This window comes from Triticum aestivum, chromosome 5D, assembly GCF_018294505.1.
Source record: "Triticum aestivum cultivar Chinese Spring chromosome 5D, IWGSC CS RefSeq v2.1, whole genome shotgun sequence".
In the NCBI taxonomy this organism is placed as follows: domain Eukaryota; kingdom Viridiplantae; phylum Streptophyta; class Magnoliopsida; order Poales; family Poaceae; genus Triticum; species Triticum aestivum.
Window position 1 is genome coordinate 501,162,041 of NC_057808.1, and position 25,460 is coordinate 501,187,500.

The following is a 25,460-nucleotide window of genomic DNA, read 5'->3' on the forward strand; positions in this document are numbered from 1 at the left end:
TTGCTTTTCTAAAACTTCTTTAACTATAAATTTGTTTGTGATATTTTTTATCATGTGGATTATGACGCTCACAAAGCAGTACTGCCTTCGGTCCTTTTTACTCCGTGTATTAGATTTTTGTTAAGTCAAATATTTCAAAGTTTGACCAAATTTATATTAAAAAATATCAGCATCTACAATACCAATTATATATACTACTCTCTTCGTCCCATAATGTAAGACGTTTTTGACACTACATTAGAGTCTAGAGTCAAAAAAGGTCTTATATTATGGGACGGAGGGAGTATGAAACTACATTTATCAATATGGGACGGAGGGAATATATGTTTGGTTAAACAAAGATACTTTGACTTTAGACAAAACTTATATGTACACTAAAAATGACGGGAGGGAGTAGTTTGACAAGTACAGTTTTAAACAGACATTAGGAGACATGTTTAATCCGACGCTACCTAATCGATCACATATCGATCCAACGGTCGTAACCCCACCCGCACCACTACACGGCTACAGCAGCACCAGCTCTCCCCAAATCCACCTCCAAGCCGTGCGCCGCCGCCGTTCTCTTCTAGGTTTCCGGCGGTGAGCTGCTGAGACCGAGGAGCGTGCCCCCGGGGCTCAGCCGTTGCCGCCTGAGATGGCGGGGGCGCTCGCGGGAGCCGGGATCGTGTGGCAGACGCCGGCCAACCCGCCCGAGGCGCAGGACTACATCTTCCGCAACGGTAGCCGCTGCGGCGCAGCCTCGCCCCGTCCCACCCCCTCTGAGTTTCCAACCCTAAGCCCTCCCCGAATTGACCATTGAAGAACGGCTCCCTTCTCCTCGCAGGGCGGCGCTACGTGAGGCCCTATTACTTCGAGTTCATCTCCCATGTAACCAGACCTTCTCTTCGCCCACCTATTTAGTTTTACTTGTTAATTTATATATTGTTGGCTTCCAGTTTCAATTGCTTAGGGCGTATGTGCAGCAGTCGTGGATTTTGCTGTTCCACTCAAAATAATGGAACTACACAGCCATTCACAACTCTGAATGTTTTAGCCTTATCTTCTAGTATTTTGTTCCAGTCATATAGAATAACATTAGGGATTTGCTTGCTACAGTTGGTCTTACCAAATATTGTTTGGACCAAATTCTGAATTTGGTTTGCAGGCGAAGAACAGATGGGCTGGGAAGACCATTGTAGATCTCTTCACGGATGAATTCAAGGGGCGCCCCCGTGAATACTATGTAGGCGTGCAATACTCTCTTTTAATACTATCTGCATCACACCATGCCTTGCTCGTATGCTCAAGCATAAGATCCGTCTGCTTTAGTTGTAGAAATACATTTACCAGAAGTCTAGAACCCTGCTTCTGAATATATGTGTAGTTGGTTCCGCATTCCACTATCTTGAACTGCATAGTGTCTTTTAATGATTTAACGCTTGTACATTGAATGTAAGCAGCTTTATTGGCAATATCGTCATTTCTGTATCTGAAATAAAAGCTGAAATTGCTAGGTTCATGCAGTGAAGTGTGGGAGGCTTCAGGTGGATGAGCAAATGGTTCATGCAGACTATATTGTGAAATCATCACAAAAGATAAGCCATTTCTTGCACAGGTGTGTAAGGTTTTTAAGTTTCATTTTTATTATTGCTTTGTACTGGACCATTTAGCAAAAGTGATTACTCCCTCGGTTCAGTAAACACATGTTATTTGGAAAATACATGCAGTTAAACTGCTCTAACTCTAACCACTAACATAGAGATTCTATATAAAAAAAATCTTGTGTAGTATGCATAATTTGTTAGTCAAAGCCAATTGCTGTGACCATTCGATTTGTATGGAGATATATGCCAGTAAGTGGATTTATATTTACTTATTCTATAACAATGCATAGGTTTTCAGCTTGTATGCAAACTTACCAAGTGGTGGTCAAAGTTGTTTGTTGGAGATCCTGGCGGTGTCCTAAATGGCATATATTCACAGAGCAGTATTGTGGCTGAGAATTATTTTTTCTACCTACAAACAAGTGTTCCAAAATTGGGTGCAACATAAGTTATTACTGCACATGATATTGTCTTACATGAACCACAAAAAATCCAAATAAAACAGTTTACCAACTAATGGATATATTGGTCAATGTCACATTTATCTTTTTTTTCTTCATTCATGCTATTATTTAGCTAAACTAAATTAAGAAAGAGTTGTACTCTGGGTAGTAGTAATGGCATTTATTATTGGCTTTTAAGACAATAGTGATTGCCAATTTATGCTTCCTTTGGCTTCTAACAACTGAAGCTATTTATTCTTGCTTTAAACATAAATATTTCTCATTTAAAATTTTGAGTTGGTATATTTTCCTGAAGGTGGTTACTCTTTCAGGCACGAGCCACCAGTCTTGGGTGGTAATATTGTAATCCTTCAGAATGAAGTTGATGTTGTAACTGTTTGCAAACCAGCATCTGTTCCAGTAAGCCTATAATTGTAATATTCGAGAAAGATGTTATACTATGTGATGCATGATAAAAAATACTATGCAGCTTTCCTCTTTTAACAAATTTCATGAAATTGCATGTATAATATAATACTATTATAGTTATTGGAACTTCTTGATCAGAATTACATGAACAGCTGAACTATAACCAATTAGGTTCTGTCAAGTCTGCAAGTTACACAAGCTTTGCTCTTAAAGTTTATTTTATTGGATTTATTTTCCGCCAGAGGGGCTTCTTTGGAATTACAAGGACATATTTTGTAGTAATTATTGTATGGTACATTGTTGTAGCTGCTGATCACCAGAACCATGATTCAGAAAAAAGAGGAAAATCAATCACTATAACCCTTCTATAATATGAAAATAATTTAGGTCTGTCGTGTTTGAATTTATGAATTCATGGTGAAGTCTGAGATTTGTTTTGATAAAGAGTTAGCCATAACATATTCAGTTGATGAGATTTTTGTATGTTCAAGATGAACGCGGCTTTTGAGAACTAGAATGCTAATTCTGTCTGTTCAGCTATATTTAGCTTCTGTCACTTATTGGTACGTACATAAGGGAAGTGTTTTTATTGTGTAGGTTCATCCCTGTGGACAGTACCGCAAAAACACCGTAGTAGGCATTATGGAGGCAGAGCATGGATTGACACCCCTGTTTCGTATCCTTTGCTTCAGTTATGCCATCATTGGGTAATGGCTTCCATTATACACCCTCAAACTACTCTTTAGGAGAAAGTCCTTTTTATTCCCTCAAACTATTTATTGTGCTCACATTAACCCTGTCAACTAAATTTGGGATCACTGAATGTCACCCCCTTCCTCTGGGGTTCCATGCGAATAGCGGTTTGTAATGCTCGAACGCCATGTATAGGGAACTTATGCAGCAAAGAGGATCATTCATCACTGTCTTATCCCCTCTTGGTCATGTACTCCTTCGGGCGTGACTGGAAAACAGAGACAGTCCATGGCGCCTCTCACTCTCATGTTACGGTCTCGAAGATGTGAGTTCTACACTGTGTGAGCTGGTTCCTGCCCACGTGCCTGCCCGCTGCGCGAGACTCCATGCCAGCACCTCAGACCTCCACCATGCAAGCTACGCGGCCGTGCCCTGCCGGCTGTTTTAGTGCCTCTATGGACCCCACCAAACTCTGTGAGGTCTTAGACTCCACGTTCCCCTTCTGTGATCCTTAACCGCATGAGTCATGAGCAATGCTGTGACATTTCGATCTCCCACTGACTCCTCTGTTACGAATTGACAGAGGACTGATTCTTTAGCGTGGGTTGGGGGATAGGAGCGAGTTAGGAAGAGAAAAGGGACAGAAGATTGGATTAGAAATCACCCACAGGGGTACATTTTGCAAATAACATGGAAGCAACATCGTTGGGATTGCTTCAATTTCTGGCTCTACTGCTGCAGTGCTTTAGTTTCTCAATTTATTGAGGGCCTTGCCTTATCGTCATATGTGTCTAGGAATTCAGAGCGGGGATGGGATAGCTCGATCTCACCGGTTGTGCAAGGTCGCCTCTCACTGCATCAGACTTATTGCCATGTGCCTGCGCAACTGCTCCACCACAAGCACCTGCTCAAGGATCCACAACAAGATTAATTCATGACCTTAGCTGGACCTGAAGCTTCACGCGATGTCTCAGTTAAGGAGGCGAAGCATGAGGCGGAGCCAACCTGAAGCCACATCAGCGCGTATCTGTCTATCCCTGAGCCACGCCAGCATTAATCCCTGAGTAGAGGTTTAAGTCAATGCAAAGTTATAAATCAGGGGCGTTATCCGTGCAAAATTTTATTCACGGGGGTGAAGCGAGCACGACAAAATAGACTTTCTTCTTTTGTTTCTTCCTTGTGCTGTAACTGTGTACTTCTACTGCTATTTATGGATGTCCTAAAATTCCTTGACCACCTCTATTATTGTTTCAGCTGTGCATCGGTTAGACCGGTTAGTTTCAGGTCTCCTTATATTCGCTAAAAGTGCTGAACGAGCAGAATGTTTCAGGCAACAGGTGCTAGCACTAACCTTATTTTATCACTCCACACCTGTTCATTGTGCAGTCTACAGTCAGCATATCATCCTGTTTATCATGTGTGTCTGCACTTACCATACATTCTGCCCTTTGAGATATTTTATCTTATTATGCAATTTGTTCATTTTAATTATTGTTACCACAGATAGAAGCTAATTTGCTGCAGAAAGAATATGTAGCCAAAGTTGTTGGTGTATTTCCTGAAGGCGAGGTAATAATGTTTGTTTACTGTGACAGTTGTATGGTGTATCTTTGGATCCATGAACAGAAGCTGTTTCTGTTGTAAAATAAGTTGAATAGATTTTTATGGTTTGTTTACTTTAAAAGGATTTCTTGCAGTGTCATTCCGAGGTTTATGTTATTTCAGTTCTTCAGATTCCGCTTGTTACTATGCAAAAGCTTTTAGAATATCTTCTGATCTCTTGTGACCGAATTGCGTAGCTTCGCAGTTAAACTATATAAACATTTCAAGAAAAGTAAACTCCACTTTGTGGAGCCATTAGCTTCATAGCTGAACACTAAGTCTGAAATGTTATGCCGGCGGCAGAGAGTTCAGACTTCCTAAGAGCAAACCAAATCCATTCACTTGGAGTGGAACTTCCTAGTCTTTAGCAAATATTTATGTATAAAATAAAATCTATGCCCACCGGGTCTGGAATGTCTTTAGCAAATATTTATTTATAAATAAAAGCTATAACCACCAGGCTGGGAATGTCTCAGTGACAAATTCTGTAAAACAGAAGAAACCTTCAGATGTTATTTTATTTTGTGTCATCCATTTTTATTTAAATGGATTTCTTTGCAGCAAACTGTTGATGCTAATGTAAACTTCAATGCAAGGGAAGGAAGGAGCACTGTTGAGGTCTGTAAAGTATTGTGAATTGTTTTTGTCCAAAAGTACATATGCTGAGTTTGGTTTTTCAACCACAGGTATCTAATGGTCCTGGTAAAGCCCTCCCAAGTGGAAAACAAGCATGCACCAAGTTTCAGAGGATTTGCACTGATGGGAACCACAGCATTGTCTTGTGCAAACCTGTCACTGGCCGAACTCACCAGGTACCTAATCCTGTTTTACCTTCTATGAATGCATGTGTGTCTGCTTACGTTCACACAGGTGAAACATCCTGGTAATAAACATTAAAGGCCTAGCTTCTGAATCATCCGGCCACTGTGAAAGATTTGGACACTGTGCAATGCTTGTGTGTACAATGAAGGGGCCTGGAACTGCCAGAAGTTGGTTCATTCTATCGTGCACGAACCTAGGCTTTGGAAGATGACCGGAGCCAAGGTGTTGCGCCGGTTGCCGCTACACCTGAGTCCTCCTAACGGTTGCCTGAACCTGTTATATCATTGTACTATATGAATCATACTTAAACACCTGTTAGACAAGGCCTCCATGATGAACCTGGCAATCATAGTTTCCATTTGAACGATCAATGCCTCCTTTCCATGATCCATAGCTCTTGTTTTCTTGTTTAAGAGGCTTCATACTGGATACATTACTTCTGAAAGAAAGAATCTTAATCATGCCGCCTATGTCTATATTTTTGTTATGTCTTGCTGATACATTTTTTCTGTTGCCCAAAACTTTGAAAAATGCAGATACGGGTGCATCTAAAACACCTTGGTTACCCAATAGCTAATGATGAGCTCTATGTTTCGGGGGATTTTTGTCCGCGTTCATCAAAGGGAACGAGTATCCATAGGGAAACCTCACTAGCGTGCTCATTGCCATCATCAGAACCTGACAACAGTGCTGAAGCCGATTTGAAATTTGGTATTGATCCAATGTGCACGAATTGTCCAAATCTTGCTCCTGTCGGGTGAGTTCCTAAAGCTACAAGTTCACTTGATCATAAAGGGCAGGCTCGAACTAAACAAACATTTACGAGATCTGTATGTAGTAGGCTAGTTGCTTTTGAATTCTTCGGGCGTTATTTATAAATCCTTTGTTCATTTGGCAGTTATGATGGCGACGAGGAGGGACTATGGCTGCACTGTGTGCGATATACTGGTCCCGATTGGTGCTACGAATGCCCATATCCTGAGTGGGCATCCCTTGACAATGTTTCAGGGAAGAAAATGAAGCCTGATGTACCACCAGAAAATTAAGTCGAGAAAGCAAACGGCATCTTGATGGTAGCCCGCCAACTAGCGTGGCTGAAATTTTGGATGCTTATGATCACTTTGATGCCCATGGTACTATTGTCTTGTCACTTATGGATGTAACTCTTTCTAAAGATGTATGTGGTTCATGTGGTATATCCTAGTTAAGTTTCCTCTTAGATAATTTAGTCAGGTTGGTTTTATAGCAACATTTCTCTATGTTGGGTTTACATAACATAATATCCATCTACCCCGCAAAAAGACAAACATAATATCCATCTGAAAATTTTACCAGTGTAGTCTTACAATATAGATTTCACTTGATGGTTTGCAAATGGTGTGATCATGGCACTTCATCGTTATGTTCTTTCTCAAGAGCTCAAACACGAGTGGAGGCGGGCTGGAGGTGAATTGGAAAGGCTGGGGGAGGCAGCCTACGCTAGGACTTTTGCTGCCCCTTGATAAGATCGGATGGCTTATGTCGATTTACTACGCAATCGGACAGCCGAGAATCCCCAAAAGCCTGAGAAGCCCCCTGATACCTCCACCAATTGCACCTTTAGATGGACAGAGTGCTGATAAACAAACTCTGCCACCACAACATAGCAAATAATTGACTAGTGTTCTTGCCACACAAAAAGAGTACTCTTCTATTCCAAAGAATAATAAGACGCACGTGCATTTCCAAATTCAACTTTGAGACGACGCTGCATGTCTCCCATTTCCGTGCCAGAGAGCTCCAGCAGCACGACGGGGAACACACCGAAGCTGTATGTGTGTTGGGGGGAGGCAGTAAAATTGCATAGGAATCAATCATCATGACTTCCTAAAGTTTGGTTCATGATGGATGAAGCTCCAGAAGTTGAGTTTGAGAGGAAAAGAGAAAGATATGATATTCTTCCAGGTGATGTTGTCTATGACTCCTTGTACAATGCTCACAGCACGGATATATATGATTTTTGCTGTGAGAGTTCGAAGGATTTAAGGTTGCTGCATATTAAAACTTGCCCAGAAGTAGGATGTCAATGACATTATTGCATTATCTCGAAGCTGCAGCAACCTTAAAAGCATCTCACTTTGGCTCAACCTGCAGCGCTACTCTAGCGATGCCAGCTATTGTGAAATCAGGACGTCAGTTATTGATGACAACCTTTACGCTCTAGCCCTCAGCTATCCTATGCTTCTGACTGTACGCCTCAGGTTTACAGGATGTTCCCGTGACTATCCATTAGAAATAGGATTCACACAACATGGATTTCTGGTACTCATTCAGTCCTGCCCAATTTGTGTTCTCGTGCTAAACAAAGCCAACTTCTTTGATGACGAGGGGATGAAGGCCCTCTCATTCTCACCACATCTGGAGACACTCAAGCATATATCGTGTCATGCGGTAACTGATGCTGGGATGCGCTTCATTGCGCACACCCCATGCTTGAGTAATCTCATGCTTCGGGTGTGTCATAACGTTACTGATGTTGGAGTGGCTAAACTGGGACATGCACATTAGTTAAGAGTCTTTGATCATTCAGTATTGTGGTAAGGTCTCTCTGCAAGCTACACAGGGTGTTACTAAGTCGGTTCACTACTCTAGGGACTTTTCAGATGCCTTGAAGAAGAAACTTGATTTGCTTGGTGACTGTTGATGAAGTGGTCTCCAAAATTTTCAATATGAATTTGCTGCTGAAGCCATTAAGTTTGAGGTAACAACTTGCAAAACAATGTTATATTATGGGACGGAGGGAGTAGGAAGCATAATTGTGGATGTTTAGATTCCAAAATGACCTGAAGTTGAGGAAGAAGTGAAACTTGAGCGACTACTGAAGGCATATAACATAGTTGTGTGCTATTTACGTTACAAGCAGTCACCATTTGAGGGATGAGATCCATGTGTTTGCTTGGTTCATGTGAGATTCATGTGTTTGCTTGATTCAAGTGTTTGTTCGAATTTCAAGTAAAACCACGACAAGTATTTTGGAACGGAGGGAGTAGTACCTTACTTAGTTTCAACCATTGGTTGGCAGGACTGACATGGAACAAATATCATACAACCTTCTTATTTCTTCATGCCTAATACAAACTTATTAACAGAAAGGGTGAGTACAGATGGTACGAGAACTAGCAAATACCCCAATAACCTTTTTTTTTTATCAGAAAAGTAGATACCAATTCACCTTAGAACTCAACTAGGCCAGTGCAATCACACACATGCGAACTATAGGATGTACAGCCGAGGCCGTATAGAGAACACATATGTGTGAGACAACAAGAAAATAATGGGCTAAAATGAGCGGTTAGCTATCTTAAACCAACAATCAACAAGATGCTAAAATGTATTACTCCCTCAGTCCTAAATTACTTGTATTAGATTTGTGTAGGTATGGATGTATATCTAGACAAATTTAAGACAAGTAATTTGAGACAGAGGTTGTAGAATAGTTACACCCCATTGCAACGAACGGTCAATTTCTAGTTGACATAAAAAATACTCTGCTTCGACACTCATATATATTTGAAAAGCAAGCTAGCTGCGAACCAGCCTGTGGTTGGATGGTTAGAGGGACAGTGGTATCTCTAGCCCACCAGGGCTCAAGTCCTGGTGCTCGCATTATTCCTAGATTTATTTCAGGATTTTCGGCGATGCCTTTCAGTGGGAGGAGACGTTCCCGTTGACGACGAGGCACCTACGTGTCTTCGTAAATTTCAATATGACATCCCGGCTCAGTCTCTCGGAGGTGCTCATAGGGGTAGGGTGTGCGTGTGTGCGTTCATAGGGGTGAGTGTATGCACGTATATATGAGCGCTTGCGTCTCTACTGATGTTAAAAAAAGAAAAGAAAAGCAAGCTAGCTAGTGGACCGAATTAACTAATAGCCCTTTTTTTTTATATGTACATGTGGCAATCCAATTAATTAAGCATGTTTCTAATATTTTTTTTAGAATCTGTATCTATATACTGTACAACACATCCTTAAGAGCATATCTAGCAGACCCCGTATAATACCGACCCGCAAAACGCGTATACAGTTTGCGGAAAAACGGCTTTGCGGGCCAGCGCGGGCAGCAACAGAGTCAGACCCCGCAGTTATGATATCAGTAATTTGCATTTCAATTTCCGGCAGAAAACACATTTCTTTACTTTTTTATTTTCTTCAAGGGCATTGGATACATAATAATTCACAAATCTTTTCTAGAACAGCAATACCAAAGAAAACAAGAACCACAATTAGGCATTTTAGAATATATCCAACTTCCATAACTGCTCCCACTAGTTGAACCAACATCTTCTCCGTGCATTCGTTGTTGATCTGCGGATTCTTGATCTTGCATTCTTCACTCTTCTTCTTTGGTTTTAAAGAAGTAGACGTTGCTTTCCCTCTAGTTTCTTCTTTAATTGCACATGCAGCCACATTAGCCTCAATTCTACTAAGGAGTGCACAAACATCTATTAAGTTTCTTTCTATCAATAAATCAATGTATTCTCCTTCCCAAAACCAAAATGAGCATCCATCTTCCTACACACATGACGATCTCCATAAGCTATCGAAATTGAACTGAATAGGTTGACAAAAGCTGAATGGAAAGAACAACATACCCCGTCGTTTTCGCATTTGAAGAATACCCATCCGGGGTGGTTCGACATGCTAGAAGTCAGCCGCAGCACTGTTCGCATGCAGTCGACGCACTGTATGAGCGGCATCAGCGAGCCGCTGCGCGAGCGCCGAGCCCGGGCGACGGCCGGCTGAATCCTTGCCGGCAAACCGACGACGGCGGCTACAGGACGAACCAGTACCTGCATGCGGCGCTGGGGCTTTGCCGGGGCTGCGCAGGGTGCTCCCCGACCAATCCATGGCTTGGCACAACCACCGGTGGCCAGAAACGCCAAATCCAGCCACCGCGACGAACATCCACCGATCTGCAACTTTCCGGCCCGTCGACGCAGGAGGAAGTGGCGGAGGGCAAGCTTGGGCGTGTGGCAGCCCTCCGGCTAGTTTGGTCGGAATCATAGGCGGCGGCCCAACGGCGGGGGCTGGGGAAAAGCGTGGGGCGAGGGGGAGAGGGGCGGCGGTGGGTGCGGAAAAGCGCAGGTTGAAATGTCCTCCCCGCCAACCGCTACCACTATATACAGGGCGCCGATGGGACGGGGGGGGGGGGGGGGGGAGAAACCCGCGTTTTCACGGGTTGGGATGGGAATTATGCCGCGCCTCGCAAAATTTTTTATGGATCGAACGCGTTTGCGTGGTCTGATCGGGCACGATTTTCTGCACGGACCCATATTCTGACGGCTATTTTATGGATCGGGGCATTATACAGGATCTGCTAGAGACGCTCTAAGAACTATGGCATAGTCTTCTAGCCTCTTCAATCCTTCTTTTGGAGAAGCCGCTTCACCCAGTTGCTGGGCCATCGCACTGCCAATGATCACTGCATCTATCTGTGTTTATTTATTAAATTTTAATTAGCTTGTTGGAGTTCAGTAAAAAAATACAGTACTAATTCATGGTGAATCTCTATCCATAAATAGGTTTGTTTTACCCGTCTAACATGATCAGGTGTCGGTATGCCAAAGCCAGCAGCCACAGGTTTGTTGATGACCTGTTTAATTTCCTTAAGAAGATCCTTGACACGCGAGTCCACGGTTGCTCCATTTTAAAAAAAAAGACCAGGAACTCCATTGACACTTAGTACCTGCTTGATTAGATTACAGAGTAAAGATTTTAATAATCAGGCCAGCATGAGAAAGACAAACTTGCAGGGAACAATTTGGACAAATTTACCCATCCATTTGGCTTACAGTACAAGGTAAACAAACCCCTTTGAAGCTTTCGTGATTTTCTTCATCCTCTCTACATGTGTGACTGGTGTCGTAATTAGCACATAAGTTCAAACAAAAAAAAAATGTTGATTGCTGGTACTAGAAATCCAGCTCTGTGTCAGATATACTCGTAATGTATATATTAGTGGAGCGAGAGCACATACAAGCTCTAGGTTGTTCTTGATGGCTTCATTCCTGAATGGACATGTCTCGGCATAAGGAAGATCAGACACTATAAGACCTGGTGGAACGGATATTATAGACCGGGGCAGCTCCGGAGTAGTAGGAGGACCTTGCACACCGGCATGTTTGAGAGCGGCGGGAAAGTTGGCCCCCGCCGCACGATGGGGCCCAGGTACGAGACGAGCACCACCGGGCAGGACAGCTCCGGCGTCACCTTGCCTCCTTCAGCATCGCCAGCACGGCATCGATCCTCGTCCCGCTGGCCAGCACTCGCGCTGCAGAGGCCTGGATGACTGGCCCGTCCACGTAGGGGGTCCGGGAAGGGCATGCCGAGCTCGATGACGTCGGCGCCGCAGGCGTCAAGGAGCCTGAGCGTCTCCGCTGTTGTCGCCAGGCCGGGATCGCCGGCGGTGATGTACGGGATGAACGCCGTCTGCTGGCATACATACGCAAGCGCAACAATTGATTGATGTGCCTTGCAGCCCTTGCCTTAGATTAATCCCAACGCGATTGCGCGACCGATGGATGTACTACCTTGTCCTGCTCCTTGATCTTGGACAGGGTCTGCCTCACGACCAGTCTCCGCCAGTCGGCGACGGGCACGAACGCCGCTGGGACGCGCGGCGGCGCTCTGAGCACCGAAGCCGGGTCGAACGAGGCCGGCGCCGGCGCCACGGCGACCACAAGCCTCCCCGGCGCGGACACCGCCACAGCCGACGAAGCAAGCCGCCTCGAGTGGCTCAGCGCATGAGCCGTGGACGACGCCTTGAAGCTTCACCCCTACGAGGAATAAAACCCTAACCTATGTACCAATCTGAGCCGAGGCATGGGGGAGGTGAATCCACAGGATCCTCAACGGGGATCGATCGAATCCACGAGTTTACAATTCGTCATGAAGGCCTAAATGTAACCATCGATTCTTTTTCTGTTAACCAGGAAAGAAATAGTGTCTGTCTCCCTCCTCCCTCCCTCGGCGTTATGTTCGAAGTATCACCAGCCACATATCATTTGTGGTTGTTCGCATGTCATAGACATGGCAGTAGCAGTCAGCTTTGGCATACCGGACCCCAAAACATGTTAGCCAGGTAAATAACACACCGGAAGATTGACCAAAAAGTTATAATATTGATTTGGAAAATCATAATAAAATAATTACATTGCTGACATCCACTTATAGTGGACATAGATTGCCGAATGGGGTGCAAATGGAGTGATCATTGGTAGTGCAATTGTGAAACAGTTGGGTGAAGCGGCTTCTCCAAGAGAAAGGTTGAAGAGGCTAGAAGGCTTCGCCGGGAGCCTCAAGGATGCAATGCAATGATCTGCAGCACATAAGCATAGTTCATTATCTAGATCACCATGATATGTGGAAATAAAGGCACCGAATTGTTTTAGTTTTCTGGTCAAGTATGAAAGGGTAGAAGCAAGATAGTTGCCTACTATTTTTTGTACGGCAAGAACAAGGACGACCCGATCATGACATGCAACGCCACATTGCACCAACGTCACATCGTCTTACTAGTACGGTGACCTATAGGCCAGACAAGGAGGAGTAGGGCAACCTACATGCCATAATAATTAGATTTTGATGTTAAATTAATGTACAACCTTTCATTTGAGAAATTGGCATGAGCAGTCTCATGCACCAGTCAAACCAAGTGCATTCTAGATGAGCATATGAAATAGCCAGATCATGTACATGCAAAAATAGAATCACTAATATTTTATATTGTTTGATTATTATAGTAACGATGATATTCTAAATACAAAAACAAATCATGCATATGATGTCAAATTAGTACTGAGCGCAGTTTACAGAAACATTTGTCACACACTACAAGTTTCTATAGATATGCTTACCTATAGTAATACACTATAAAATACTCCCTCCACCCCATAATATAAGACGTTATTACATCCAATATGATATTGGATGTAATAACATTTTATATTATGGGACTATGTGTATGTTAGATATTGTTAGACTATATAGTTTAGAAACATCTACCATGATATAATGATACTTATATATATGAACACAAGCACATACATGGAGTGCTCATAAAGAATTTTCTTACATGGTATAATTAAAATTTAACAAAGACAAAGTTTCCATGGATATACATTACAATTGCATAATAATTCACACCATACTACTATTTACCAACAATACTACGCGGTTAATTATAATAGAAAAAAAATTAGACCCATCAAAACTATATTATGGTACTTTTGGTAAGAAACTAGAATATGTACAATTAAGTTAAGTAAGTATAAAAACTTACCATAAAATAATTAATGTATTTGCCCAAGGTCCCCACGAGCCCTTGGCAGACACGAAGCAACTCATCTGTACCCTCCAGCGCGGTGAGATTGTGGATGCTGTTCACGCTATGTCCCAACAAAGATTTCGTCCCAACAAAGATTTCATGGCACGATATGCGAATTACTTTGGACATGCCATGCCGACCACCAACGCTTCTCCTACCCCAGCTGTGCATCCTTCTCCTCCTCCTCCTCCTTCATTCCAGTAGGGTGATCCCAAGATAGAGTTGTGCAACCTCTGGGCAGTGGGAGATGCCGCTTTGAGGGGTAATGCAACTTTGCACACGGCGAAGCGGAGATGAACCATGTTGACCGACCGGTGAACTACAAGACTGTCGGTATGTCCCTACGTGGCCCTCCGGTCGCCGATGCCATTTCAAGCACTAGAGAGGTTGCACAAGTACTTTTGCTCTATTTGTTCTTTTAGCATTGTGATAGATGTTTGTTTCCCCTGCTTCTTTGTGTTTTATTTCTTTTCTCTTAGAAGTTGTTTGTCCAAAAGAATCAGTGGAAAGTTGAGCCAGATCATTAAATACATCTCAAAACCTTCACATACTCAAGTTCGTCCAACACATGCATGGTTCCGAAATATCAAAATTACATCCACCATCCACTTCTTCCTGATGTAAAGAATGCTTAAAGTGATTAACAAACAAAACATCGCTCGAACATAAGGGACCATGATGATATGCCAAACAACCTAGTTCATCCTCTTGTTGAGCTAGTTGATGTTGTTCTCGTGGTTGCCCGTGTCACCACCCTCAACGTAGTGGTTCCTCTTCCTCTTGAGCCCCCCTGGCGGCACCTTCAACTTGAGTGGCCAGAGGAACTTATTCGCCTCCTTCAAGTGCAGGCCGACCGAGGGTCAAGATCTTTGTGGACAAGGTCCCTTAAAGAAGATCGTGTTGAGCTTTCCAACACCCTGATGAGACCAACAAAATGGTTAGAATATCATATACCAGAGTTGCGTTTGGAAATACAAAGTAAAGAGATCAAATGAGGGCAATCAACTGCTAACATCCTCGATGACTTTGTTGTTAGTCAGAGTAATCCTTTGCTTGTTGAGCTTGCCATAAACCTCGCTTGTACATCAACTCCCCTAACGCTCCTTAGGTTTGGCTAGCTAGCTACAAACGTAACGATTTTATACAATTAGCTACAAATGGAACATCACATGAGAATCTTGCAATACCCAATATACCTTTGACTAGTTATCCTCATGATGCAAAAAATCTCATGGCCTATAATTTGCTTCACAACTAATTCAGCTTAAGAAATATATGGCGTGATTATGTTTCAGACCACTCTTTTCACAAAGTGTTCAACCCCCTAGGATTCAAGAATGGCTAAAGACATATTTAGTCAAAGTTATGACCAAAATGATATTATAGGCACTGTACATTTGTTTAGCCAAGAGGCCATGACAGCAATAATGCAATCATTTCACCTTGCCAGTACCTACAGAACCAAAATGTAGACATACAACATACCCATGTGAAACATATGGCTCGACCCTGCGTAGCATGTTGATGGTGGCTTTGTTGACTCTAGCTTGAGGAACGCTCCATTGAAGATCTGCGAAAGTAAGAGCATCTCCAGCCGTGCCCCCAACACGCCCCCCCAGCCGATTTTTTCGCGTCAGCGCCCAAAAATCGGCCCAGTCGCGCCCCTAGGAGCCCGTTTTTGCTGGTTTGGGCCGAAATTGGCGCCGACAGACCCATGCCGAACCCGACGCGCTGGGGGGCGCCCGGGGGCGCCGGGGCAAGCGATTTTGGCGCGAATGAGGATGGGCCCGTCGAGTCAGCGAGACGCCGCTTCGTCGTCCCCATCTCCTCGGTTCCCGCGGGAATCAATGCCAAGGCTGGCCAAGGCTGCCGCGCTGCCGCGCCGGTCAGCCTCCATTGATGCCTCACGGGCGGCGCAGTGAAGGCGCCACCGACGCGCGTCCCGTGTAAGTGCATCTAGTGCCCCTTAGTGATTTTGGTGTATTGAAGACTTATAGGTTAAGGAACTGATGCGTTTGTGAGTATACACAGGTCTATAAGTCTATGAGGAGTTTGATATTTACAGAGAAAGTCGACCCCTAAAAATGAATGTCTTCAACCGAAGACTTTGAAAGTGAAGAAATTGGTGTGTCCGTGAAGACTTGATATTCATGCGAGGAACTTGAAGCGCGAAGACTTTTGTTTTCGTAGTTTCATTTTCTCTTTCTTGAGTCATAGGAAACACCGTACTGTTAAAGGGGTCGAGGAAAAACTAAGGAAAAGTTTTCAAGTGATGCTCATCTCAAAATCCTGCACCTACCAATCCTTTCGAGTGAAGCCATTGGAAATCTTATACAGTTCAGTCAAATTCTTCAGTGACAGAGACAAAGTTCTTTTGTTCTCTGAGGAATTTGTTCTGACTGAGGAGTTAGGAATTCGCTAGTGCGGATTGCCTACAAGTGAGGAACATGATAGCCCTGAGGAATTTGATAGATCAAATATTCGACCGTTGCTGTGCTATGCGCCAGCTGTCCCAAAATATCTACCCACCTAACGGTCATATCATTGAAGGGCCTTTATGTCTTATCATGTCGGACTGCTCCCTAGGCTATAAATAGCCGCCCCCCTACAACCACTAGCTGGTTGGCTGCTCCGAGAGAAACTGACACTTGTCATTGAGAGCATCCCATCCTCCGAGGACTTTGAGCGAAAATCATCAAGTGAGGAAAACCCAAACCCAAACACCTACAAACCCAAAGTGATTGGGCATCACTGAAGAAATTGTTCATGTGTGGATCCGACGCTTGTTACCTTTGAAGACTGTGCATCTTCCAGACGGTTAGGCGTCATGGTCTTGAGCATCCAAGAGGAAATTGTGGATCGTCGAGTGACCGAGTTTGTGAAGGTTTGGAAGTCACCTGAAGACTTACCACGAGTGATTGGGCGAGGTCCGTGTGATCTTAGCTCAAGGAGAATACGGTGATGACTATGTGTCCGGGACTGTGTATCCTCAGGTTTAAATACCTAGCCGCTCCAACCAGACGTACAACTGTCACAGCAGTTGGAACTGGTCTACCAAATCACTGTCTTCACCAAGCCTACTGGTTCTATTTCCTCAACCCTTCCATTTCCTCATTATTGTGTTGTGTGCTTGTTCATATCTGTTTGAAGACTTTGACTGAAGTCTTTCTAAATTTCCTCAGTTCAATTTCTTTAGTCTGTTTGTCTTCATCCTGTTTATCATGTGCTTTCGCTTTCTGTACTCTGTGTTTGTTTATCCATTTCATCATGATGACTATGCCTATGTCATGTTATGTCTGCATCTGAGTACTTATTCCGCTGCAAGTAGTTCTTCGCTTAGTAATTTCCTCACCCTGAAATTCCTCAGTGAAGAATTTATAAAAATCGCCTATTCACCCCCCTCTAGTCGACTTAACGCACTTTCAATTGGTATCAGAGTAAGGTACTCCCTTGTTCTGTGTGATTTTGGTTTAACCACCTGGAGTTTTTAGTTATGTCGGCCGCAGGAATGAAGACTGTGTCATGCCCCATCTTTGACGGTCATGATTATCCCAAGTGGAAGGCCATGATGAGGAAGCGACTCATGGCGATAAATAGCGAGCTGTGGACCGTCACTGAGATTGGTCTTACCGATCTATGCAAAATGGAAGAGGCTGATGACATTCACAAGTACACGCTTCTCAACCTCACGGCGAAGGACACACTACAAAAAAATACACTTCCGTGATGATACGTGTTTGTCACAGTAGGTCACGTTTTCTGTCATGCATGTACATCCATGATAATTTTATGACAAAATCAAGATAGTAATACCTGTGCTGTCGTAGAAGTGTTCCATGACATTACCAAAATTATCATCACGGAAGTGTCCACTTTCATGACGATAAATCGCGCGTCACAGAAGTGCTTTCGTCAAGGGTGACCGACACGTGGCATCCACCGTAACGGAACGCCGTTAAGCTATCGGGTCCGGTTTTGGATCCGATAATCCGTTAACAGCCCCGACCAATGGGGATTTTCCACGTGTAAAATCATCATTTGTTGGAGGAAACACGTGTCGGCTCACCGTTGGGACAGATGTCATCCACTCATTGGACCCAAAGCGCCTATGATACATCGACACGTGGCACGGCCCAACAGAGGCCCATTCCTGTGAAAAGGCCGGCCCGTTTGACTTGGTCAAAAGGTGGTGGGCCGGCCCACGGCAAGCCTGTTAATGGCCTGTTCGCATATAGCCCATTTACAGCCCGCTAACCCAGGTCCTGTTTACGGCCTATCCGAATTAGGCCCAGTATCGTCATCTGGGCCGTCCAATATAATTCCAGCCCGTTTTAACTTCCAGCCCATGTATGGCCCATGACGTCTTTCGGCCCATATGAGGCCCTTAGTAACTCTCGGCCCATTAACAGCCCGTGGTAAAACTGGCCTGTAATGAACAATGTATCACTTTATACCCATTAACGGCACGTGGTGAAACTGGCCCGTAATGAACAGTGTATCACTTTATACCCATTAGCGGCCCATTATTCCGTTGGGCCGTTTCCAGCCCATGTTATCTTTCGGCCTTCTCAGGGCCCATTTATTCTTGGGCTCATTTCCAGCATTCGTTTACTTATGGCCCATTACTGTCATTTTCTGCTTGTGGGCCAAATTTAGCCCATGGTTACAGTTGGCCCGTTTGTGGCCCGTTAATACGTTGGGCCATTTTCATAGCATCATCAAATACGGCCGATTAACGACGGCCCGTTATGGTCGGCCCATGAACGGACGATTTCAACTCTAGCTCATTTATGGCCATAATGTGGTCTGTTATTGGCCCATGTTTGGCCAACCGATCATACGACCCGGAGAAGGCCCATTGATGATACGGCCCGTAGAAGGCCCATTGTATCTACGGCCCGTATAAGGCCCATTGTTTCTACGCCCCGTAGAAGGCCCATTGTTTCTACGGCCCGTAGGAGGCCCATGTTAACTACAGTAAATATGTAGCCCATGGTTATTGTGGCCTAGTTTTAAAAATAGGTTATTGCGGCCACTAGCAAACCGCGGAAAAAGAACTGCACTGACTACAAGAAAAAACAAATAAACAAGACAATAAGGAAATAAATAAGCAAGCAACTTACGCTAGGCTATCACGGCTATTACACATATTACATCCACTGGGCATCAAAGTTCGCCACCAGTGCAAATATAGGGAACAAAGCAGCATATAAACGCCGTAGCAAAACAAGTCCAGATCTGAAACCACTTCAGAAGAGCTCAAGAAACAATATCCTGGGTACCCATAATGCTGGCAAGATGCTTAGCAAGCTTATTAACTTTCTCTTGTTTGGCGCTTAAATCCTCCAACACTTGCTGTTGCACCAGAAAGTATGCATCTGAATTATGCAGGGACTTCCTCGGTCCTTCGGCTTCCTGTCGCATAACATCTGATCGATGTCTTTCAACTTGAAGTTGAGACTCAAGAAGCCGTACTGATTCAGGCAGCGAGTTCGAAGAGCTGGTGCCAGCAGTAGTAGCCAGTAACTCGAACACTACATCAAGACATGACTTTGGGGTTGTCTCAGTGTCTTCAATATAGTTTTTATCAGCTTTCTTGGAGACCAACAGGGATGTCTCACTATCTTGAACCTTATCTGCATTACTTCCTTTACCATTGCATAACGGGGTACTCTTCTCTAATATTTTATCCGCGTTCTAAAAGAGAAACAAACAAACACACCACATGTTTCCAATGTAGTATATGAAACTCATTTTGGTAAACCAGTTCAGTAGTAAGGTGGACAGAATAACAACATGAAACAAACATATATCTATGTAGTATGGTCACTTTATGGTCTATATCATTCTAGTTTATGTTGCCAAATCAAGATAGATACAGTTCGAATCATATCTATTTAAGACAAAGCAGCATAGACAGAATATAAGTGTGGGAAACTACACAGCAATAACAACACTTGTAATGTGCATGGCATGAGAACATAACTATTTATTCAATTGAAACTGAAATCAACATAGAGCAAGTTACAACAGCAAACACGTTAAAGAAACAGGTTTAAAACATACCTGTTGCGCCATTGGATTTTCAATTGCATCCTTCAAATTTGAAATTAGTTGGTATGAGTAAATATAGTGATGCAAGAGCAAAGTTGTATGAACCATAGCTACGGAACCTGACCTGAGAACAATTCTTCTTCTGCTTTAAGCGTTGACTTGGGGTTCGGAGTGGTGGTCCTCGTGCTTTGGGCACTGCAGTTGCCTTACTAACTGCTTGTGTTTGGGTGCTCTGTGGTGGAGACGGTGTTGTGTCAACGAGAACTGGGTTACTATCTGCTGGGGTCGGGGTTAGAAGGGGTGTAGCTGGTTCTCTGTCCAACTGGGTAAGGGTACAATCTGCGTGAGTCTGGGTTATGTGTGGTGGGGCTGGTTCTTGGGCAAGTACAACCGTGGTTCTATCTCCATCGACAGGTAGCATGATCTTTTCTGAAGACCGTGTTTTTACTCCCACAGATACTGCCATCACCCCCTCCAATTGAAATGGCTGATAAACAAGAAAAGTAATTGAATGTACAGACATTGTAAGATAGACAGGTGCAATGGATAGTAGGGAAGAAAACAGGGCATGAAATAATTCACATTTATGTGGTCTAACCAAACAGAATAGCAGGACATAATTTCACATATATGATGGCTAATTAAACAGGATAGCATGACACAATTTCACATGTATGATGGCTAACTAAACAGGATAGAATGACATACTTCAAAATATGATGACTATGTAAACAGGATGACATGATATAACTATACGATGTGTCTATTAAAGTGGTTGGCATGCCATAAATCACAAACATGCCGTCGATGGAAACATGATGGCATGATATAATTCACGGATAGAATGACATAATTCAAAATATGATGACTATGTAAACAAGATGAGATGATATAACTATATTATGTCTTTAGAAAATGGGTTGGCATGCCATAATTCAGATACATGCTGTCTATGTAAACATCATGGCATGATATAATTCAAATATATGATTTATATACTAAGGAAGTGAGCAGAGGGCAATCGCATATATGATGTGTCAACTAAGGAGATGGCATTCAATATCGTGTATATGATGTAAAAACTAAGCATTGCAATACAATATATGCATGATATGAGTAATATAACCCTGCCAAGTTTGAGCATACACCTCAGGGGGATAATAGGACTGGTCATCTGCCTCTGAATCCTCCTCTGAAGAGTTATCTGTAACCAGCAAGATATCTGCTTCAGCAGGTAGCATTGTCTGCTCTGAAGACCTTGTTTTCACTCCAGATTTCTCCATCACCAATTCAAATGGCTGATGCACAAGAAGAGCGGTTGAATATAGAGACATTGTCGACAAAAGCAATGAGAAATACAAAAAAAGGACGGGATGATATAATTCACATATATGACGCTTGGCTAAACAACATGGCATTGCATAATTCACATATATAATGCCTTGCAACAAGATAGCATTGCATAATTCACATATATAATGTCTTGCAACAAGATGGCATTGCATAATTCACATATATGGTAATTAAACACTAAACATGCGGCATTCACATAAAGCATGTCTAAACTAAGAAAATGACATAGCAATGCAAGATACCATACACACGATATGAGCAACATAACCCTGCCAAGTTAGAGCATGCACCTCGGGGGGGGGGGGGAATAGGACTGGTCATCTGTCTCTAAATCCTTCTCTGAGGAGCTATCTGTAACCAGCAAGACATGCGCTTCATCATATAGCATTGTCTGCTCTGAAGACCTTGTTTCCACTCCAGAATTTTCCATGACCGTGCCGAATGGCTGATGCGCACGAAGAGTAATTGAATGTACTAAAATTGTTGACAAATTTAACACGTAATAAAAAATGATGTCATGATATAACTCACATATAAGATGACTGGCTAACCAGGGTGGCATTGCAAAATTCACATATATGATGCCTGGCTAAACAAGATGGCATTGCATGATTCACATATACAATAAAGAAACTAAACAGATGGCATTGACACAAAGCATGTCTAAACTAAGCAGATGACATCTTTGATGTATACAGTAAGCAATGCAAGGCACCATATGCATGATATTACCAACATCAGCATGCCAAGTTAGAGCGAAGACCTCATGGGGTAAAAAGGAGTGGTCTTCTACTTCTGAATCCCCCTCAGAACAGTTATCTTCCTCTTGATTACGATCCGAAATGGGTGGAGGGGGGCTGCCTTTGCGCCCACCATGGAGCGACATCTGCATGAAATTTTATTGCCACGCAAGGCTCGTCTCTTTTGATCTACATGTTCAGTTCCATTGTGTACAATAACTGACATGCATAGGAATAAAACATAGTGAGATTATGTAAGGAGTGCATGCACAAATCCAGAGTGATGGTAGCAAACTGTGGATAGACCCAAAACCAATGATAGCAGGCAGATAATAGCTTTAGTTAAAAAATACAGATAATGGCTCCTTTAATGTTTGTTTGCACCCAACATGAAACTCATAGTACACACCCGAGATTAATGAGATAGTAGACAGATAATACTGATTGTTGCCCCAATATGTACCCCACAACCATTTAAAAACTCAAGTTTCAGCATAAGTTTGGACCTGACTCGGAGTCTAATAGGTGAACACGACGATAAAGTAGCATGTCATCATATTAAGCGATGCATAACGTAAGCAGACACGGAAGAGTGCGACCTCTCTTGCGGACCCGTGTAGTCCTCAAGGTCATCTGCTCAGTTGATGATGGTAATGCAGTTGTCGTGGCTGGCAGCGGCGGGGAAGAAGATCTGAGGCGGCGAAAGACAGTCTGGAGAGCGGATCCCTGCTGTGGTGAACCCTTCCGTCGTTGGAGCAGCTGAGCTAGGGTGGAACACAGCACCGCAGGAGCAGGACAAACCACACAAGGTTTTCTTTGACACATATCTGTAACAGAAGTAATTGTGTAAGGGCTTGTTTGTATTTGAGGATTATAACAATGCAGGGATAGGAAATAGACAGGAATAGGATAGGAATGCACGTGCAAAACAGAGAATTTAAAAACACAGGATTTCTGCCAATCTGGATGTTTGGTTCACAAGAATTGGAAGAACACAGGATGCAAAGAAGCATGGTGAGATTAAGTCAAACCACAAGAAAAATTTACGGTTATAATGCTATTATGCTACTATCTCTAAGTCTTGTGCTTCATGAATAGGAATTTGAAATGGAGGACAAGTGGAAATTAAAATTCCTACGGTTTTTCTTTCAAGGAGACACTAAAGGAGCAAATCCTACAGTTTTCCTTTGCTCCATTCCTTTGCACCAAATTCATGAAAAGTAGTACCATAGGAAACTTTCCACTTCCTATGTTTTTCATTCACTTTTCCTTTCAAGCACTGGCGATTCTAGTAGGCAGGCTTGAGCAAGGAAAAGCCTACACTAAAAAAATGTTTTTGTGCTACCTCTATTACTTTGGACCCAGGCCACTGCCCTACTAGCTCAGCTCCCAGGGCCATCGACAAATGCACAGCTCAAACGCGCAGAGATAAATAATGATGGCGTTCAAGAGAGTCCATCACGAATAGCTAAGTAGCCTGGTACCTCACTGCTTATCATATAGTAGGATAAAATAATCGTATTTCCCGTTACTCCGTGTGCTCAGTGGAAAATATATATATAACATGTAGAGTAAAAAAGAGAAGCAACAAGTGTACAACCTCTTTGGCGAAGCCATGTCGATCTCAGCGTGATTGGGTTGGCCGGTGAGGATGCTCCGGCTGACTTGGCTGTCGGAGGAGGGGAAGAAGATCTTAGGCATCTGGAGATGGAGCCCGAGGTACCGCGCCGCTGTGATGGAGGGTTTCGTCGTTGGAGCAGCTCCGGTGAGTTGTACGACGCCGAGGCTAAAGCAGGACAAGAGAGACAACGTTAACCTGAGTGGAATTCTAATAGCATCTCCAATAGATGACGTAAAATACATAACCACAAAGTGCTAGATGTAAAATACATCAGCCGCTCATCTCTGAATTTAACCGTTGAAACTGAATTTAACTGTCAAAACTGAACTTAACTGTCGAAACTGAATTTTGCTGTCGAAACTGAATTTTACTGTCGAAACTGAACGCACTAGAGGTGAGGCTACACGTCAGTCGGCTGAATTTTTCATCTCTGGTCAGTCGATTTTGCAGCAGTTGGATACGAAATCAAGGGCCTGCAGTTCATCTTCAACCTCCACCCCGTGAGCTGCTAGCCACCACTGGCCAAACAGCCGCCCCCGCCACCCGCAGCCGGCGGTACGCCGCTCCGCCCGCCCCGAAAACACTCCCCACCGCCGGTCCGCCGCCGCCCCGACCATCCCTCTAGGCCCCCCCGTGCCGAGCTTTTTCTCCGGCGATCCCCACGCCACCACCCCACCACCGCCGGCGACCACCGCCCCCACCCTGAACCCTAAGATAGATAGTGGGGTACCTCTCCGGCGAGCCCCCCTCCCCGCTGCGGCTGGTTCTTCCTTAAGTCCGGCGATCCCCCCCACCCCCTGAAAATCGACTGACCCAAAAGTCGATTCAGTCGACTGAAGTGTAGCTAAATCAGAGCAGCATCGCAAGCAAGAGGAAGAGCGAGAGCAGCAGCGCGAGCAAGAGCAGACAAGGCAGGGGACCGAGAGCAAGAGCAGAGAAGCAGCGCGAGCGAGAGCTAAAGCAGCAGCATCTCCTACTGATGTGGACGTCGCCGCCGAGGGAGCGACGCCGTGGAGGAAGTGGCCGGCGACACCGCCGTGGATGGAGCCGCACCGTGTCGGCTCGGGACCGAGCGCCGGCAGTACCGTGAGATCGAATCAAGAAGAAAATGCGGCAATTAGTGTACAACCTCTTTGGTGGCGCCGATTAGGCCGCAGCTTCATCCGAGGAAACGGTGATGATGATGCTCTTCCGGTGGTGCAGGTGAAGACGGCGGTGTGGGAATGGCGGTGGCGCGAAAGACGAGGGGAACATCGGGGCAGCTCCTTGGAGGTGGAGGACGGGGTGGCTGAACAGGCGGGACGACCAGATCGACAACGGATCCTCATCCGGTACGGTGGATGAGGGACGTCGAGGTGTTGCTGTGGACGACATCGTCGGGGAAGAGGCTCTGGCTGGGTGGCGGACGGAGGAGGGTGTGGGGCTTCGCGGGTTTTCCCGGCCTCGGTGTACGAATGGGTGGACGGATGGGATGGGAGTGGGGAACCATGGCTTAGGGATGCGCTTGTCTGATATGTAGGGTAAGTTACGAAAGTACCCCCACCGATTTGAGGCGGTTCTTTCGGTTCAGGGGTATCACGGGCATTTCGCGTGTCGGGATTTCAGAGGAGGTGGGAGTTTTCGCGCATTGTAATTTTGGAATAGCAAGGCGCGGGTTGAGATGGAGGGTGTTGTCGGAGCACAACGAGACAAAGATATATCTTAAATATTTTGGGCTAACAAGGCGCGGGTTGAAATTTCCGGACAAGCCTA

At 44.2% G+C, this 25,460-nt stretch overlaps 1 protein-coding gene and 1 pseudogene across 1 annotated transcript; one reads left to right on the forward strand and one right to left on the reverse strand.

Moving 5' to 3' along the window:
- Nucleotides 1-476: 476 nt before the first annotated feature.
- LOC123123215 (RNA pseudouridine synthase 7) lies at nucleotides 477-6,751 on the forward strand. The gene is made up of 12 exons (XM_044543684.1): nucleotides 477-722; nucleotides 827-870; nucleotides 1,148-1,225; nucleotides 1,497-1,597; nucleotides 2,362-2,449; nucleotides 3,056-3,134; nucleotides 4,406-4,488; nucleotides 4,655-4,720; nucleotides 5,315-5,371; nucleotides 5,440-5,565; nucleotides 6,112-6,332; nucleotides 6,474-6,751. The coding sequence occupies exons 1-12, from the start codon at nucleotides 638-640 to the stop codon at nucleotides 6,619-6,621; spliced, it is 1,176 nt and encodes a 391-aa protein (XP_044399619.1). The 5' UTR covers nucleotides 477-637; the 3' UTR covers nucleotides 6,622-6,751.
- Nucleotides 6,752-10,917: 4,166 nt separating this feature from the next.
- On the reverse strand, nucleotides 10,918-14,136 carry LOC123121013 (tryptophan synthase alpha chain-like; annotated as a pseudogene).
- Between the last annotated feature and the right edge of the window lie 11,324 nt (nucleotides 14,137-25,460).

Coding starts and splice junctions, on each gene's coding strand:
- LOC123123215 (XM_044543684.1), top strand. CDS start 638: ATGGCGGGGGCGCTCGCGGGAGCCGGGATCGTGTGGCAGACGCCGGCC. Junction 4,721..5,314: donor GTGTATTTCCTGAAGGCGAG/GTAATAATGTTT, acceptor ATTTCTTTGCAG/CAAACTGTTGATGCTAATGT. Junction 5,372..5,439: donor AAGGAAGGAGCACTGTTGAG/GTCTGTAAAGTA, acceptor TTTCAACCACAG/GTATCTAATGGTCCTGGTAA.